This window comes from Cyprinodon variegatus, unplaced genomic scaffold (assembly GCF_000732505.1).
Source record: "Cyprinodon variegatus isolate N-32 unplaced genomic scaffold, C_variegatus-1.0 Scaffold35, whole genome shotgun sequence".
NCBI lineage: Eukaryota > Metazoa > Chordata > Actinopteri > Cyprinodontiformes > Cyprinodontidae > Cyprinodon > Cyprinodon variegatus.
In genome coordinates this window covers 851975-871567 of record NW_015150488.1, presented here as the reverse complement: position 1 = coordinate 871567, position 19593 = coordinate 851975, and the positions used below count along the sequence as shown (strand labels likewise).

The 19593-nt window shown below is 37.6% G+C and overlaps 1 protein-coding gene across 1 annotated transcript; it reads right to left on the bottom strand.

Moving 5' to 3' along the window:
• Positions 1-3045: 3045 nt before the first annotated feature.
• On the bottom strand, positions 3046-17044 carry LOC107103608 (adenosylhomocysteinase 2-like). Its single transcript, XM_015403380.1, has 16 exons — positions 16662-17044; positions 12439-12547; positions 11740-11877; positions 11511-11611; positions 10988-11090; positions 10817-10911; positions 8510-8616; positions 8311-8427; positions 8174-8237; positions 7995-8083; positions 7796-7866; positions 5924-6018; positions 5745-5843; positions 3414-3482; positions 3265-3343; positions 3046-3170 (listed from the first exon to the last, which is right to left on the bottom strand). Exons 1-16 carry the CDS (start codon positions 16959-16961, stop codon positions 3046-3048), a joined length of 1761 nt encoding a protein of 586 aa, XP_015258866.1. The 5' UTR covers positions 16962-17044.
• Positions 17045-19593: the final 2549 nt, after the last annotated feature.

Sequence of the window (19593 nt, the reverse complement as noted above, 5' to 3'; positions counted from 1 at the left end):
CCGCACATTATAGGAGAGGTACTCCAGATTTCATCGTACTGTTTGATTGCACATAAACATTCATTCATTGAAAAACAGACAGCCGCAGTGCTTTAAGTGGGCAGGTGTCACATAGATATTTTACCCTTCAGCACACCAGAACTGTACGCTGTAGATGTTTCAGGTTAGTGAGCAAGAGAAGACATGATAAATGATCATCGCTGCGATGTATTCCTGGCCTCAAAAGAACTTAAACCAACTGGAGCATAGCTGAACTATACCAGCAGCACTCTGAGGACTCCTTCACTACATAAGGAAATGGAGGTCGATCGTGACGCTGCTAAAAATGTGATATCATTTCAGATGGATGCTAAGATCAGGGGCGGTTCTAGCTTTTTAGCAGCCCTTAGCGCTATTACTCTGTACTTCCCCCGACCTGGATAGAAACAATAATTATCAGTTTCTTATAAGATAAATTCCTAATATTAATGTTTTGAGAACAGCTGCAATAAATAAGAGGATGAATAAAATATTTTAGTAATTATGCACCAATATCAGATCATATACATCCACACAGGATAACTGTGTCATGACTCTGCACTTTTTGGTTCTGTATAAGTTTTTTTTTTTATTATTTTCAGTTAGACTTTGATTCATGTCTTTCTGTGTTATCTAGTTTATTGGTTTTATTTAAATTTTTTGTTATTGTAGTTATTTTTGATTGTATTTGATTTCCTAGGTGTTTCTTGTTTGCCCTCTTGTGTCAGTCTACTTCTCCTAGCTCCCTTCTAGACTCCTCTGTCCACACCTGCTCCCAATCTGCTGATTAATCTGGTCTTTGTTTAGTCTTCCATTTATTGAGCTCGTGTTCAGTCACTATTTGCTGGTTCCTTTTTGTTGTTAGTTGCTTCCTCGTCTCTGGCTCCCCACGTGAGTTTTCCCTGATGTTTTTTTTTTTTTTGTCTGTTTTTGGTTCTTTGTATTTTGTATTTCTGGATATCTGCCTCAGTTTTTTGTTAAACCTGCAAGATCTCATCTGTGCTTCATTCATCTCAAGCAACCTCACCCTGACAAACAGTTCTTTACCTATCATGGAGGGAAATTAACAGATTGGGATAAAAAGGAGGAAGCAACTGGAAAAAATGGACAGAGGTCCATCTTTTAATTGAGCAAATATTTTTGCAATGTTCGTATAAAATAGTATTTTCGTTTAATTTTAAATGTATTTTATTGTGTGTTTCCCTCAGTGCTCTAAACACAGCGAGTGAGCTGTGTGGAGAGAATGCTATTAAAACCGATAAGTAAAACGATATATCTAAAGTCAAATGGGTTTGTTAAGGCCAAGCCATTTCAAAGAAGAAAACTGTAACAAGCTTATCTTAAAAAATATTAAGATGAAGTTATCATTTCCTCATGTTTTTAAAGATCTCTTACTTTATATCTTCTATCTTTAATTTTTATTTCAATGTTAACACCATGAGGCTTTAAGCTATAAATGAATAGATTCATGACACTTTGATTTCAGCTCATACAGATTTGATTGTTATTTTATTAATTAATTTATGTACAGTAAAAATATTGATCTATAGACCCATAGATTGATATAAAATATTACCCATGTTCCTGTCATATATTTCTATGGCATTAGGAGAAGCACCAGCACTTTTTTCTTCTTACTTAAAGCACTGGACAGCAGCGGCATTGCTTAGGTGATCCAGCCATCCATCATCTACTGCTTGTTGGTCAGGCAGGGTAATGGGGGCCTGTGCTTATCTACAGCAAATGCATTTTATCTAGTGACATAAAAGTGAAGGGGACTGAATACAAAATTATTCCAAATCAGTTGCACTTATAATTGCACACCTTACGAGGGGCAAATTTTACCAATCACTTAAAATCTCAAATACAGTCTTATCAGGAATATTTACATTGGTTCAGTGATGTTCTTCTCTCATTCGATTATTTAAGGTGATATCGTTTAAAGGAACTGAACCAAAGGATATGTGTACCGTAAAAGAAATTTTTTTGTCAAGTGTCTTAAGTTTTTACTAAGTAAAGAAAATAAAAAGACATGATCCAGAGACAGGAAGACGTCATCTAAATTTTAACTTTAATTAGAGTCTAAATATATAGGTTGGATTTAATAAATATAAATAATGTGAGGAAAGCATATCAGGACTGTACATCTATGGTACCCTCTGAGGTACATTTCTTTACAAACTACCTTGGATGTGAAGGGTCAATCCTACTCTTGTAAGTATTCTCATTCATGTTTTATTTGACTTTCTTTGCTGCTTGATTTTTGCTTTTTTTCCAACTATTGTATGTTTAACTCTTTATTCTATTGTTGCTGGGGTTTTGTTTTGTTTTTTGTTTTTTTTATGTAGAACCGTTGTGGATGCTTAACCATCTACTGATGCTTCATCTCAGGTGAAAGAAGCAAAACAACAAGCTGTCTCAGTATGATTAGGTACACTTCAGGAAGTTCTCAGAGGAGATTATAGTTGCTGAACTTGATTATATGAGGGTGTAATGTCATTACATCCTTATACTTCACAAAATCTATAAGTATTAATCCCACTTCTATACATTTGGGTTTTTTTTCCCAGTTTATTTTACCCTAGAAATATATATATATACCCAATATATGTCAATGTGATATAGGTTACATTTACAGTACATGAACAATAAAAGCAGATTATTGCGAAATATATTTTATTCATTAGAGCCATCTCTGCATTTCCCCCAAAACAGCTCTTTGTTGCCCCCTAGTGAGTAAAGGATGAAGACATTTTGAGTTAATGATATATTCTGGCTCCAGAGATGTGGTATATATATATATATAAAAAAAACAATAACAGAATAAAAAATAAAGTGATGGATGTTGGTTAAAAGTAACAGAAGTGACCATCTGACTGATGGGGGCACCAGTGCTCCACTGTGGTAGTGGTGTGTGGGTATTCAACCAAATAATCCTCTTTGAGATTTTAATATCTATAGGGAGGAAATAGAAAATTAATCATTGATTTATCCATTCTTTGTTTTGTTGATTGTGTGGGGGGAAAATTACCTGTAATAATTGAGTTTAAAGGGTCCGTGTTTGCTGATGCCGAGGTACTGGGCCTGCTCATCTGTCAGCTCTGTTAAATGAGCATCAAACATTGGCAGATGGAGACTGGCCACATATTCATCTAGAATTAAAAATAAACACAAATAGTTTCACTCAGATTTCAGATTATACTTGTTGAGCAGAACTGTTGCATTCAGCTTTAGGATTCAACTTGCCCATCTTCTTTGGCAGCAGGTAAACATCCTGTTTGTATCGCCCTGCTGGAGCGTTGTACAGCTCTATTAAAGCCAAAGCCTGAAACACAATGGTGTCAAATTAAAGACAAGAAACCTTGTTTGATAGGTAAGATAATCAGGTTTTATACCTGAGTTGCTGCTGTGACTGAGAGGACAAATGACGGCACAGTGGAGCAGCTCAGGTTCAGCAGCCGACCCTGATAAAAAGGAAAGGGAGAGAAAAAAAAGCTCGAGCTTAGAAGTTATAAAATAATCCCACAAAAGTCTGTATGTTTTTCTCCCGACATCCAGTAGAGGGTGATAAACCATCTGTGTTTGTCAATGGAGAGAGATTGGATGTGGTTGAACACTTGAAATATCTTGGAGTGGTCTTTGATTCTAATCTAAATGTCAAGCAGCATGTAAAGAGAGTCTCAAATATAATTAGATTTAATCTTTCAAACTTTTAACATAAGGTCCTCTCTTGCTTTTGAATCAACAAAATCCTATATGCATGCCATGATATTTAAGTTATATAAAATATTGCCATGCCACATGGTCTCACACATCTTCAAGAAAATTCTCAAACCTCTTGACTAAAACCGTTTATTTTATCATTATTGTAACATTTTAAGTAAGTGCATCATTTTAGACTTTGAACATCATCAGATATTTTTGAATGCATGTCTTGTTTTTAAAGTTTTAAATGGACTTGCTCCTCCTCCTCTCACAAATTTAATAAGAAAAAGGAAGAAAAAAAATATTGGAATAAACACCAGGGCTTATGTTCAGTGGCGTAGGACCAAATTTGACGAAATTGTTGCTTCCATTGGAGGAGCTCAGTCATGGAACACACTATCAGCTAAGTTTTAAAATCTCCTTGAAACATTGGTTGAAAGCTAACAACACATGTGTTCACAGGTGAATCGATCTGCTATCTTGCACCTGTTAAAACCTCATTTTACTGTGATTTTATGTTATTGGCATCTTATGTGTTTGTGTCCACTCTGCTCTCTCCCGTATTGTCTTGTTTAATGTTCACTGTTCTTACCTGCTTTAGGACAGCAGATGCAAATTAGGTGTTGTGCTAATATGCATATTTACATTGACGCTTTAAGTTGACTTAATATTGATAAATTTACATTGTCCCCTTTCAAATAAATAAATAATCAAAACTAAAAACACTGAAGATAACAATAAAAATAAATGGATAAAGAGAACTGTGCACAAAAGTCTTGAGCTTTCTAAATGTTTCCTGTCTTCTATATTCCACGAGTTTTACAGATGATGATAAAGGCCTAAAGGAAGGGATCTACAGATAATCGGAAAATAAATTAGTTAAAATATAGCATTGATCTTTCGCTGGGTAATATAGAGGATCTGTCATATTGTGAAATTGTGTCTCTTCCAAAAATTCCTGAGATCATTTGAAATACAATAATCGACTGGTATGTAGAAGGTTAAAAGAGTATTAATCTAGAGTTAATTTACTTTAAGCCAACCAGGGTTTCTAATAAGCATGAAAAAGTATAGGGAAAAAAAGAAAATTCATCCATCTCTTGCTTCCAGTCAGGGCTGCGGAGGGGCCAGTGCCTATCTGCAGCAATTTACGGGCGAGAGGCGAGGTACACCCTGGACAGATCGCCAGTCTATCGCAGGGCAACACAGAGACACACAACCATGCACACAATCGCACCTAAGGAGAATTTCAGAAAAGCCAGTTAACCTAACAGTCATGTTTTTGGACTGTCGACGGAAGCCGGAGTACCTGGAGAGAACCCACGCATGCACAGGGACAACATGCAAACTCCATGCATATAGACCCTGCACCAGGAATCAAACTCAGAACCTTCTTGCAACAAGGCAGCAGTGCTACCCACTCTCCACTGTTCAGCCCCAAAAAACAAAACATTTTTGGTTTTCTAACAATAATCTACAATTTGTTGGTACCCCTACAGGGACGTGTGTTCCCTTGTTTTTTTCTCTAACTAGTAACAGATGTGCCTTTAGGCTTTTCCTTAATTTTCTGAATATTTAAAGAAAATAAAAGCAATTTAGTATCATTACATTGCTCTTAACATGGGCCAAAGAAAACAAAGGCTATGTTTAGAAACTCTTCATTTTCACGTTAAAGGTAAAGGTTTCATGTTCCTCCACAGTGACAACAGATCCAAAGAATATTAGAAAGTATAAAGTGAATAGAAACTTATGTTCTTAATCACACAGTCACAGTCCGAGCGATTTGAATGGCCCCCGCCTGCATAAGCAACATGAGCATGGCAAAGATGAGCGCTTTAGAGGTGTGTCCTCGGCTGAATCTCTGATCATGCCACATGGGCAGCATGTCCAGTTCCCGTCTTATTACTGCTGGGTACTCCATCTTGATCAAATCATCAGATCTGCCTGTTAGGGCCTTTAAAATGGTTAGCTGTCTCTGCATTTTCAGGAGTGGGTTATGTGGTTAAAAAAAGCATAATCACCTCAGCCAGGAGGATGATCCGCCTGCCATCAGGCCAGATGATGTGGTCCACGTGAGGCCTGACACGGCTCCACTTCAGCTCTGCAGTCCGAAGGCTCGCCTGTGGAAGGGAATTTTTTTTGTTGAAACACTCAAATGTTTACACACACAGAAGTTTATCTGGTCGTAAAGAATCTTTACCAAATCTATCTCAGTATTAGAGTGTCCCATGTTGCAGACGATGCAGCCACTTCTCATTTTGTCAAAGTGCTCCCGAGTTATTACGTTCTTGTTGCCTTTAAAGAAAACAACAATTTGCAATGCCATGCAAAAGTATTTATTTTCAATTTTTTTCCCTCATTTTGACAGAAAATCAATTTTCATTTTTCAGGGTTCTAAATCAATGTAAAGTAGTAAATAATACTAAAAGCTGAAAAAAAAAAAAAAATTTTTTTTTTAAACCAAAGGTCTAAAACGTGAGGATCATGATCCTCCTAGAAGTCCCTTCTCTTTCTTTAATGTCTTTGAGTCTCTGATCTTCTCCAGAGACAGGGCTTGGTTTTAAACCTGCATTATTAGCTTCCTGACAACATAGCCCTTTTAGTTAGATTGCTCCTTTTTCAATTTATTTATTATTTTCCCATAAGCACTCCTCTGAAAACATGTATTAATTATTTTATATTGTTGCCTTATGTAAGAGAAATAATACAATAATGGCCCCCATGCACATCATTACCTTCATATATTGTATGTTTGGTTCATTACTGTGGTATTTAAAAAACATCACAACAGAATATATAAAAGATTTGTCCTTTTTTTTTATTTATTTATTTTTTTTTTACAAGATTTAACTTTATCTTGATCATTTTGACCCCCTTAACATGGGTAACTTTGGAGACAGCTGGTGTCACTGGTGCCTTTTTCCAGTCATTAGAGGTAACTAGTCTAAAGCAGAGACACATAGAGACAGACCCTAAAAACAGGTTGGTCGATACAACCAAAAAAGTGCTTAAATTTCACTGGTTTTGTCAAACCAATCTTTTGTTCAGAACAAGCAGTCTAATTTGTTAGTGTTTTTAACCAATGTATATTGGTAAAAGGGTAAACCAATACAAATTGGTCACTTTGACCAAAATACTGGTTTATTAGTGTAACAACATTGAAAGCTGATGCCAAGTAGAGCCAGCAAGAGAAAGACTAAAGTTTGATGGAAAATTCCTGGGAAGCCTGCTGTCAAAACAATAAGTGTTATTCTGGATTCGGGGCTTCCCCCTTTCTTAAATCTCCTCTGGATGTTATGGCGAAAGGGGACAGAAGAACTGCCCCCCCACGAACTGTTGATAAACAGTTTTTTTGATATCTCAACCTCTTTCCTGTCAAGGATAAAGTATGAAATATGCTTTTTCCCCCTCTCGTCCCCAAAGTGGCTCCTACCCTTCCACAGAGTTAAAGGCAGCACTATAGGTAACCACCTACGACCTGGGATTCCAGGTAACTGGTGGAAACCTGGCAAACCATGAGAGTGCGCCAAAGGCTGCGTTCTACGGCATGCATGGCCTCAGTTTATCCGTTCCCCTTCTCAGCCCACCCAAACCAATGTATGCGAAGTATTGTGATGAACGGTTTGAACTGAAACTGAAATCTAAATTGCAGAGTAAATTGCAGTTGACATTACAGATTGATTGATTGATTGATTGATTGATAAAAACCAGGGCTTGAACCACCAACCCTTTCATTGCAGGGCAAAGTCCTGCATCTGATGCCACTGCTGCCATTACAACATCTTGGAATTTAATACATGGTAATTGTTCTCTTTGTCCATAACTGTCATATATAAAACTGGTTTACCCAAGTAGATTGGTGGTTCTTCCGACCAATCCAATTTTAGAGTGCACACCTTGATGAATGCATTAACAAAACAAATTTAGAGAAACCAATCAACCATCATGTCGCCTATAGAAAATCACAGATGCAATGGAAGAAAATGTAAGGAGCAAAAATCCTACAGGATTCAAACCTAGGTTATTCTGAATATAATTTTTGCACAAAGTATGTAGAAGAGGTGAACAGTACCTGTGCAGGTGATGACCATGTGTACGTGTTTAATTATTTCACTCAGTGTGGTTACTCTGAGGCCATCCATGCTGGGAGGAGGAGCAGGGGGGGAGAAAATTAGGCTGAAACAGTCATTCATTATGTTTTGTTGCACTGCAGCTCTTATGGAATGGAACATTTCCCATCCGGGATGATAAAAGCTAAATTTTCTTCATACCAGGCCTGAATGGCGCAAATAGGATCCACTTCTGTCACATAAATGATGGCGCCCAGCCCTTTCAGAGCAGCACAGCAGCCTTTGCCAACCTATGAGGGGAGAGACAGCAAAAACAGGCTGGTTGAGCTGCGGAAAGATTGGAAGGTCATTTTAAGGACCCGCGTTTTTGTTAGACTGACCTCGCCATAGCCACACACCACCACCTGCTTTCCTCCAAACATGACGTTAGTCGCTCGCTTTAACCTGGAAGAGGTCATCTCAGGTCATTGCGGTGCGAGTCATCCCATGTGTTTGTGGTCACAACGCCATTCCTTACCCATCCAGTATGGACTCCTTGCAACAGTAAAGGTTGTCAAACTTCTGCTTGGTCACAGAGTCGTTCACATTCATGGCAGGAACGCACAGCTTGCCAGCCTTCGACAATTGATACAACCTAGAAAGACCACAGAAACACCAGCTTTTACAATACAGCTTGATTCTAGATAATATAATTCAACCTTTGTGGGAAAACTAACCGATAGATGCCTGTCACACTTTCCTCCACAATGCCTTTAAGTTTTTTGAAAAGGCCTGGATACTTCTTGTAGATCCAGTGGGTCAAATCACCACCATCATCCAGGATCTGAAGGTAAAAAGGAATTAAAGACCTTCAGTCTGATTAATCAAGATCAGATAATATTGAAAAATATGGCTCTTTGAATCCTAAAGATAAAGAAGTAACGGAAGAGTTTAATCTTGTTTATGTCCTGTGAAGTGATCTGAAACTTACACTGCATTGTTATGTGTTATAACCCACCTTCAGAATGACACCTAAGTGCATTCAGCCAGTATTTCCTGTGGAAAATGTTAAATAGGAGCTTTGCCCTGACTGAGAGGAAGACACTCCTTAAACACTAACCATGTGATCAAAAACTAAACTGCAGTTTTTGAGTTTCTGTATCAGTTATGTGCAGAATAAAAATCATAAACAGAATTAATTAGAAGATTAATACTTGGACAGTAACCATGCAAGATAAGAGTCTTCTTTTGATCATTGCAATTTCAAAAAAATCCAACTATACATCCAATATCTTTAGCATTTTTTAAATTTTCCACAGTGGTGGGCCGGGAAACCAGACATCACCCCAACCTAACGTTCTGCTCTCTCTGCTTTTCCTCAGAGTAGCTTTGCCTCGTCTGTTCCTGTTTGGCTGTGACGCCATCCTGGAGAGAAACATCAGCTGTGCTACTTCCATCAACACCCTTGTTTATAGATGCTGGAGCTTGTCCTGTTTTCCAGTGTGGTCCTGTTTCTCTGACCGTGACTGGCTGGATGTGTTCTCTTCCTCCTCTGGCATGGGAGCTGGCTCGGAGTTCGTCTGCCTGGCTGTGTGTTTCCTGGACGGGGCCACCTTCTACAGCTGCTTCTGTCTACTTGAACCCCAGTCGGCCTCGGCAGATGGCCGCTCACACTGAGCCTTGTTCTGCTGGAGGTTTCTTCCTGTTAAAAGGGAGTTTTTCTTCTCCACTGTCGCTACAAGCATGCTTAGTGTGAGGGATTGTATTTGAGTCAATGAGTCGATGCAATCAACTGGTTTTCCTTAGATAGAAAACTTTGTATCAATTTGACTGTATGATCTGGTTGAACTGTAAAGTGCCTTGAGATGACATGTGTTGTGAATTGGGCACTATATAAATAAACTGAATTGAATTGAACCTGTTCAAGGACAGAAGTACTCCTGGTCAGAGAATGGTGCCAAATTCAGGTGGATTTTAAAAACGACATCTCAGATCATGAGCAATGGAAAAGAAAATGGAGGCTGTTTTCCAGCAAGATACAAAAACTGATCTCATATTCCACTGAGATGATATTTCTCAGTTGTCCTCCATTTTGAAAGCTTAGTCTGTTTGCACAAAGAACAGCCTTTAGGCAGTTTTTCTTTTAAGGACTTTGAATCCAAAACCTTCAGTTTGTTTGTGTTTGTCCTGACCTTCAGAGGTTAACTCCTATTGTGTTTTGGATCTTTGTTCTGCTGCATCAGACAAATCCACTTAAGCCTAGAGACACAAACTGGTGACTGAATATCTTCCTTTCATATTTCATTGCTGAAATATTGCATTTTATTGTTCTATCAATTTTTACTTCAGATTTAACTCATGCTTCTAGTGTCATGATATTGTTTATATCTTGCTTTTTCTGATGTCATTCTGAATGAGTTTTTGATGCCCTCTACTACTCTCGGTAGACTAACCTCCTTGTAAAACTCATTATTATTAACAAGAGTCCAAAAGGTTTAAAAATATTTCTTTCAGGCCCTGTTTCCATTTAAAGTGGCATCTATTCCAAAGTCTTATTTCTTTACCCATTGACTTTTCCAGCATCTCCCCCATCCTCCATCAGCATACTTTTAAGTAAAAGCCAATAGTGTCAAACAAATCTTAAAAATATTAAGTTTTTTTTTTACATTTCTCTTAACACAACATTACAACATGTTAATTAAATGTAATTTAATTTAAATGGTGTGATCGGCCTGTTGAACCACTAGTAGGAGATAATCCACCACTTTTCTGCACATGTGAAAGAGTCTCTCCATATAGGCAGATTCTGTTTTATTTCGGGTTACCAGATGGGATAGCTGGAAGGTTTACAGAACATCATCATTTGGAACCTGTTTTCAAATCATGCTGATTTTTAAAGAAAACAGAGCAAAGGTAGAAACACATCAACGTTTTCTCCCATTAATCATTTGGATAATACTGATACTTCTTGTACCGCAATTGTTTGGTCAATGCCCCCAGAGAGGCTTTGTGATGCAAAAGCTTAAGATCCTTATTCAGCATACCAGGTTTGGCTCCCATGAGTCAGCTGCGACACATCGGTCGATACACCACCAGAAGTCTTCCTCCGATTCTCCTCTCCAGGCAAACACAGAGATTCCTGTCAAAAAATGAGACATGAAGAGGTCATAAAAACAAGAAAATAACCAGGTAGAGTTACTGTCAGTGGGGTTCACCTCCTTCAGCCAGAGCAGCAGCCACCGTATTCTGAGTGGAGAAGATGTTGCAGGCGGCCCATCGACACTGAGCCCCTAATGCTGCCAGAGTCTCAATTAAAACCTAAACCAGAACAGAAACACACCCAAAGCAGTCATTGCATATTTTCTGGGTACAGTAAACTATTTGATGTTTTTGTTTTAAGACTAATCTATGGATACTGAATGTGTAGTCACCTTACTTGCATGCATATTGACTAATTGTATCTGAACTTTAAATGAGTAAAATATTAAAAACATGGAAAATTTAGTCTGATTAAAGTCTTTGTTTTACTGATAAATAACCTTTGCACTATAGAATTGTTGATCCGTGTTATTAAGCATAGAAAATTTACATTTAAAGGTCTGAAAACAGCTTAATAAACTCTCTGGCGAAATCATCTAAAACACTTGAAGATGATGTTTTAAAGGATAAAGCAGAGCAATTAAACCAACTGACAAATAATGCAGGAAATTACTAAGTACAGTTTTATGCAGGACTGACCGCTGTCTGTGCAGTGATGTGTGTACATCCCACCACTTTGGCCCCAGCCAGAGGTTTCTCCTCACCTGCTCTTTTCCTCAGGATCATCAGAGCAGGCATTCCTAAACAGAGGAGGATTGGGATGCATACATTTTTATCTCTCTGTTTAGTTATCGCTTTTGCATTAGTTTCCTTTAAATTGTAAAGGATCGCTGCATAAGTGATTTTCACACAAACTTGTTTGTTGCACCTTGTTGAGCGATGTCTATTTCTTTGCGTCCAAATGCAGCCTGTTTGATATTTTTGATGCAGAAATCAGAGAGGCCGCTGGACGTCTTCTGCGGCTTGTCTTGGGGAGCTGATTCATCCTCAGAGCTTTCACTGCCAACTGCAACACAGATTTGCAGAAGATTTCTTATCCCAAGTTTTTTACTTATTCATAGGGTCTGTACATCTCTGCAGTACCAGTGCAATAATCCAAGTCAACTTCTGTGTAGTCTTTCCTTAGGTCTCTACTGTGCAGATATTTTTATATCTAAAGGAAACATGTTCCAGGATATTACAACTTTTTTTCATGCTTTTTTGTACAATATACACCCTTTTTATACTGTCTGTTGTGTTTTTATCTTTTGTGGCATCTTGCTTTACCTCTGCCCTTTATACTCTATGTAAGCTACTGGAACCAGAATTTCCCTGAAGGAGTAATAATAAACAAGCCGACAACTTTATTTATCCCAAGGGATAAATAAAGCTGAGTCTAAATCTAGGTCTAAGTCTATCTGGCAATGATTGTTTGTAGATGCTTAATTTGACCTTACTTAGCCAAAAACAGACATATATAAGAAAGATGATTTGTAATAAACTACCACTATCAACCTTAATTATTAAGTTAATCTGGAAGGAGAAAGCATAAGAAGAAGCTGACCCTCAGCAGGGTTTGAGATCAGACCTGAACTGAAGCTGTCTACAGATGACTGGGAGACGGGGAGAGACAGAGGCCGTGGTCCTGCCTTCGTGGGAAGCTTGTTGAATTCTTGTTGGTCATTCAGCTGAATTTGCTGTTATCAAAGAAAAGAAAAGAAAGGAAACCAAGAGATAAAATAATCTGGGATTTAAAAAGGAGAAAAAAATATTAGGTCACAAACAAAGCAAACTTTGATCAGCAAAATGTCGTTAGCATTTTATTTTTTTGCTTCCTCACTATCCAATGTGCTCAAAGGCTGAGCTGTTTTAGTCCCACCTGGCCATGTCTTCTCTCTGCGCTCTCTTGGACTTTTCCTGAAGCTCAAGCCAACCGGCTTCCAAACATTTTCAAATCTCTGCTCATTTCACATCTTTCTAATACTCTTTCCCCATTGTGCATACTTTTATCCACACTCTATCACAGGCAATCCCACTTAAAGAAAAAAAAAACTGAACTCAAGATTGCATATTTTGGAGGATTACTACTAGGTTCAGCTGGAAGCTCTGCAATCAAAAATGATCTGTATCTTGCATTTGCGGCAGGGATAAATGCGTCAGAAACTACGTGAGAAATCATAGCATCCTAACATCAGCACTTAAATATCAACTCCAAAATAAAATGAATTAGTTAAGGGTTCACACAGACTTGGGAAGAGACTAAAGCAGAGTGAAAACGTGTCTAACAGTGGGAAAAACAAACCTTAAGCAGCTAAAATGCTGATTTATCACAGGAGTATTTTTATTGTTACTTTTTGTGCATACGTTTTTTCTTGTTTAGTCTTAAGTTTTCCAGCTGTCACTCATCTAACCCACTGTACTATTTGCTCTTTCCCACATTCTCTTTGTGATACTTGCAAAGCCTTCCTTCCTTTTGTATTCACAGTATTGTGAAGCTCTTAAAGACATTGTTTGTGATGATTCCTGGAATCTCTCTCTGATTTCCCATCATGTGGGTTCTGGGTACTTTATTCCTTGTTCGACTTGTTTCAGAACTATTCAGTCCTCCTTTCGAAGCTACAGTCTCTTCATGGTTGTTAAATCTAAGGTTTCTTCACCATGTCATAAAAAAATGTTATTTTTCTCTTTTGTTTTTTGCAAATTCAGTTTTGTAAAACAGTTAAGAAAATTCCCTTAAAACAGAAAAGAATCTGATTTGTACAATTTATGACGAGCAAAAATAAACTAAACAGGACTTATATTGATTTATTTGCTTTACTTGTTAAATGTGAATCTTTATTTTTTGCAAACCAATTAAATAAAAATTCCCCAACATGCTGCTGGAAGACACATGTCCTGAATGCCTCTTTCATTATTATCCCCTGAAAGCACTGGACCCCTCCTTAAGCTGCGGCTTAATCTTTAGCACAAAAGGACATTAACAGTGGCTTGGAACAGCTTAAAAGTTAACTTAATGATCTGGAAATAAAGAAAGGCTTTAATGCAGGCCGGGTACTGTGAAAAAATTGTTTCTTTTAAAAACACCTGTGCATTATCAATTATCGATTTTTATTCTCTTTTACATTTTTTTTCAGCATAGATAATCAAACATTGTAATGATTTATAAAGAAACAGTCTCTCAAACAGTTGAAATTTCCCCTAAAATAAAGCAATGAACTCCACGAAAATAAGAACAAGCTTTGGTACCTTGATACTGATGGACTGAACTGCCTCCTGTTCCTTTGCTTTAGAAATGTTCACTAGGCTGTAAAGTTTCTTCATGCTGGCAGAGGGCTCCCACTGTGGCTCTATGCAGCCCTGTGGAGCTGCAAGCTGACACTGCTAAACTGTTCACAGAGCCACAACTCTCCGTCACACCCACGCCCAACAGGTGACAGAGGGGATGAATAATGAACTCCTTGTAGATTCACACAGGAGGACACTGAGGAAACTTTAAAGAAGAAGGATAGAGGTAGCATGAGGGTAAAGCTGAATACGTTTATGAGGAGCTCTCTGCTTCCAAATGACAGAGATAAATGGAGGGGCTGAAGTAGAAAAGCAGAAACGTAAACCAGCCAAGAGGAGAAAAAATTCCTACTAGTTAGTTTATTAATCTCTCTTTTCATTCTAACTGACCGTACAACTGATTTTGCTTCCTCCCATGTTTAAAGTAGAAGTGGAGCTCAAGTGAAAGCTTCGTCAAAGGATTTCAAAGCAATTAAACTTTGGTTTACATATTAATCTTTGCTTTGTTCAAGGCTGGAATGATATATGTTTTAATTTGTTTTACTTTCACAGGAGTTAAGTTTACCCTCGTTTTCTCAGTATTTGGTAGAACTACCTTTCACATGGATGTATCCTTCAGCAAGCTTCTCTAAGTTATTTGGCTGATACCTCCAAACAAAGCCAGTGTAATTGCATCTGTTTTTTTGGGCCATTTTGCTCAACCCATTAAAATCTGAAAACCCAGCTATATAACCTGCATTTTCCATAGTATTTAACCAACTGTAAATTTGCTTTACTAACGTATATTACAGGACATTTTACCAGAAAATAAAGTATTTCTACAATATGTTCATTTGTAAATAGCTGTCTCCATTTTGTTTTTGAAGAAATTGTCCTGGAGGAGTGACTTTTTACATACAGGGGGGAACACATGTCTCCACAGTGTACTGTTTATGGAAGTAATGGTGAATTTGTTTCTTGAATTGTTCAAATGTTTTATTCAAAACAAAACCCTTAAAAAAAATCAAGAAAAAAAAAACAGCACAGGCATCTCTCCTTGCCTTTATTCTCAAGCTGTTGAACAATTGGAGCCAATAATGTTAAGGCCACATCATAGAAGAGAGTAGCACAGCTGTTAACGACGGTCTTTAATGAAGCTCTAACTGCTACTGCTGTGTGTAATACATATCTGACTTAGTAACACATAGGGAAGTGGACCACCTGGAATTTTTGGGAGGATGAAGGGATCAGAATCAGGCTGATCACACTGCTGTGAAAAAGGATGATATAAGTTATATTTCTCAATAGAAGGAATGTAGCCAAAGATGTGTAGAGATTGTTCTCAGATGTATCTGTCCCCCTAGTTCAAAAATGCTATCTGCGCCCCTGGACACAGGACTTGTTTAAATGTGGACAACTTTACCTTACATCTTTATAAGATCTCTTGCTATTATTCTGGGTTGATGTGCATGTTTCTCACCAAAATCATGTTAATCTCTACAAACCCAGTTACAGTGTATTGTTTGAATACATAAAAGCTGACACCTTCAGGAATTGAACCAAGGACAAACCAGACTTGTTGATTTCCATAAATGTTTTCTTGATAGCTTGCATGATATAACCAAAATCAATCAGTATAGGTGTTGCCATAGACACATCTGCAGCAATCCCTCCATTAAGTGAGAATGCTGTAAATCAACCAATTAGAAGGAGACATAACGAAAAACACCATCATCTAAACTACCCCTATTTTTTGGTATCTAAGCCTTTGAATTTGTGTAAAAGTAGAAAAACATTATCTAAATAACCTTACTTCTGTCATTCTACTAATAAACAGAGAAAGGATGTTACCCTAACTGACCTAAAACAAGAAAGGGTTTATTTTTTTCTATCTTAATGTCAGATATAAAAAAAAGGTTGAGTTGTTTTAGTAGCATTGAAACCTTTCCTCAGCTTTATTTCATCCTTTTAAAAATGAAAGCATAATTTATTCTGTTTAAGAATAAATTATGCTTTAAACCTATTTAGGTTTATTCTGTTTAACAACCACACTGGAAAAGCAGTCTAGAAATAAGTAAATTCTTAAAAGTGTGTTTAGCCTTAATTTGAGCAGGTAAATAAGATGATTTGCCAATGGAATTATGATTTTTACTCCTAAAATAAGATAATTAGATAATATGCACTTGAAATAAGATGAAGCAATTGTTTTTTTTATAATTTTAATGTTAATCATCTTGCTCCATTGGCAAAGAGTCACACTTACCTCCTCAATACAAGAAAAAATGCACTTATTTTAAGAAAAAATACTTATTGAGATTTACATTTTTTGCAGTGCATGAATAGTTTCTATTTTTAGTTCTTTGCTTTCAGAGTGAGTGGTTTATGTGGTGAAACATTTCTAAAGGCCTGCAGCATGTGTTGGAAATCATTAACAGCCTGAGTAGATGCAGATCCACGCTTCCTTATGGAAACACATTCGTTCTTATGCTGTAATATATGCAGGCCTTTTGAAAAGAAAAAAAAAACTTATAAACTGCATTTGCTCACCATGTTAGTTTTTACAGCCTCTTCCTCTGAATCTTTCAGTCCTGTTTCTGGTGGTTCTCCCCTCCGTCTGTCACGAGTCTGAGGTGTCCACCTGCTCTCTGCTGCCTCCAGCATCCTTAGTAGTTTTGGGCGGAATTTTTCTGGTCCTTCTTCAACATCTTCTTCTGAGTCACTGGCAGCAGTGTCCTCCTCTTCCTCATCCTCCTGCTCAGCTCTTCCCTCTGTGAACGGTTCTGGAATCTCCTCGGGGAAAGCCAGGTCCTCCCAGGAGCTTCCTATCTGGCTCTTTTCTTTTGACATTACTCCCCAGCTTGTCTGTAATGAAGTGACTTGTATCCTGGCTCAGGTTTGCTTGCCCTCCGTCCTTTACCCACATACTGTACATATTTCCTCCTGCAAGGCATGTGTTAACCCCAAACAGCAGCACTCTGTGGTCACTTTGACTAAATGTAAAGCAGATAATTGATCCCGGAAGCAATGTGTACAGGGTAAATATGAGTCCTCCCACTGTTGTCATTATGAAAAGTATAACTTTGCTAAGTATAATGCCTTGCTCACAGCTATAAAAACATTTATACACGGACATTATAAAGACTTTTGTGTATTTCATATTTGAAACATCTTTGGTTGTGCTCTCAGGACTTGTAGAGCTGCTCCATGTTTCCGTGTTGATGTCGACAACACTGTCACCAAACACAATAAGAGTGGAGACACATGAGCCACATGAACTTCATACATAAACAGGTATGATGACTTTATATTTACAATAAACCCCAAAAGCATCAATAGTGGCCCCATGTTGACCGACTGTTACACAAACACAAAAGATGGGAAGTAAAGCCCTTGTTGGCTAAATATGCAGTGATTAATCATGACATCCGTACACATCTTTGTATCGCTATACAAGGTTGGACAGCTTTTGTCTTCAATTTGCCTAAAAGCTTTACGATAGTATAAAAAAAACTCTAAATTTTCTCACATTCTAACCCTCAACTTAAATGCATTTAACTCAAATTGTATATGATAGACAAACAATAAGTGGAGCACAACTTTGAAGTGGATGGAAAGGAATAGTTGGTCCATACACTGAATCTCTGGTTGAATGTTATTTGTCACGTAAATATTTCTCCCATGTTCTGGTTCAATCTTCCAGGTGTTTGCGTAATGCTTTTCGTTTGTTTCTGCATTCATTATTTCTTATATGTATATTTTGTGAAAACTTGTCTTGCCATATTCTGCTGATGTTAGTTTTGCCATTTGGTTTTTTCCATATATTCCATGTCTTCTTTTATTGTTTGGTGGTTTTCCATATTAGTGCATGTACTGTGTTCTTCCATTCAGAGTTAGGTACACTTTCCCGGGTTTCCTTGTAGCTCTACTCTACTTATTTGTCATCTTCTTTTTAGCTGCTTTGTTTTTACTTCACCTTTGCTGATCCTCGTTCCATCTGATTAGCTCTTCTGGTTAATCGATCCTCTTCCCACTCCGGCTCATTGCATTCACTTGTTCTCATTGTTCCCATTCTCTGTCAGTTTCCTTGTTTTTCAAGCATTAATTGCCCACTCCAATTCTTTTCCTTTGTGCAAAATTAAGTTGTAAGTCTTTCTTATCTTATTATAACATTCAGTCCTACTTTAGTTCTATCTTTGCTTAAGAAAACCATCTCAGAGCGTTATGCTTCCACCACTATGTTTAACTATGTTGATTCTATGCATTTAGAATTCAATCTTTATTAACTTCCTTATCCATGATATTATCTGTGTAGCTTTTGGCTTACTTAAAAAAATATTTCTAATTGCTTTCTTTGAACATTGACTGCTTTCTTGTTGCTCTTTCATAATATGTAGCACAAATGCCTTGTTGTTGTGTCAATTCAATCCAGATTGATTCAATTAATTTGTAAGGAGTCTATTTACAACACATGTCATCTCAAGGCACTTTACAGAGACAATGCGGTAAGATTGGTTAAAAGTTTCTATCAAGAAAAAAAGCAGTTGATTGCATCACCTGTCAGTCTGAGCTGTTGCATTCTTACACACCCTCCCGTTCCCTCAGGTCAGCTGATCAGTTGCTTCTGAGGATCCCAAAGACAAAATGCAAGCTCAGAGGAGACCGTGCTTTTTCTGTGGCAGCTCCTAAGCTGTGGAATGATCTGCCTCTGAGCATAAGACAGGCCTCTTCTCTTGCTGTTTTTAAGTCCCTTCTTAAGACTTATCTTTTTTCCTTGGCTTTTGGCACAATTTGAGAGGTTTTACTTTGTTTTATTCTTTTTATATACTAATATGTATTTTACACTCGTTTTTTCTCTATTTTATAATTTTATTGTATTTTATGATTGTGTACAGCACTTTGGTCCTGTCCGATGCATAAAGTGCTTCATAAAGAAAGTTGGTAAGGTATGGTCAGCACACAGCTGTGTGTCTGTGTTGAGGAAATGTTTTGCTTTGAAAGTATCATCCCTAATATTCCTGTAAATAAGTGCTTTAATGGAGTAGAGCAGATCAAATCTGATTGAATATTTCAGGTCTCCATCCATGGGCCTCTGGGTGCAGGAGTATCAATGTTGTAGCTTTATATCCACTAGAGGGCAGAACAGTTCTGCACTGTTCCATCCCCGCCAGACTATTGACCCATTCATGACACCAATCCCACCCATGTTGATTTAATTCTTTCCCAAAGTAAAAGTCACAAGACTCACTTCTCCTAACTCAAAGTTGGGAGAAGTGTAAAAATTGTCTCTTCCGCTGTGAAGCTTTTCGTTTTCTTATCACTGTTTTGCTCTTGTTCTTCTACATTTCCCCATAATATTAGCGTATAAAGGCCTCTCTGCTGATCGTGGCTCATTTATATCACATTTAGCAAAAATCAACGAAACATGAGCCAGGTCATAACACAGAATACTGACGCCAAACAGCATTAGTCATTTATTTCT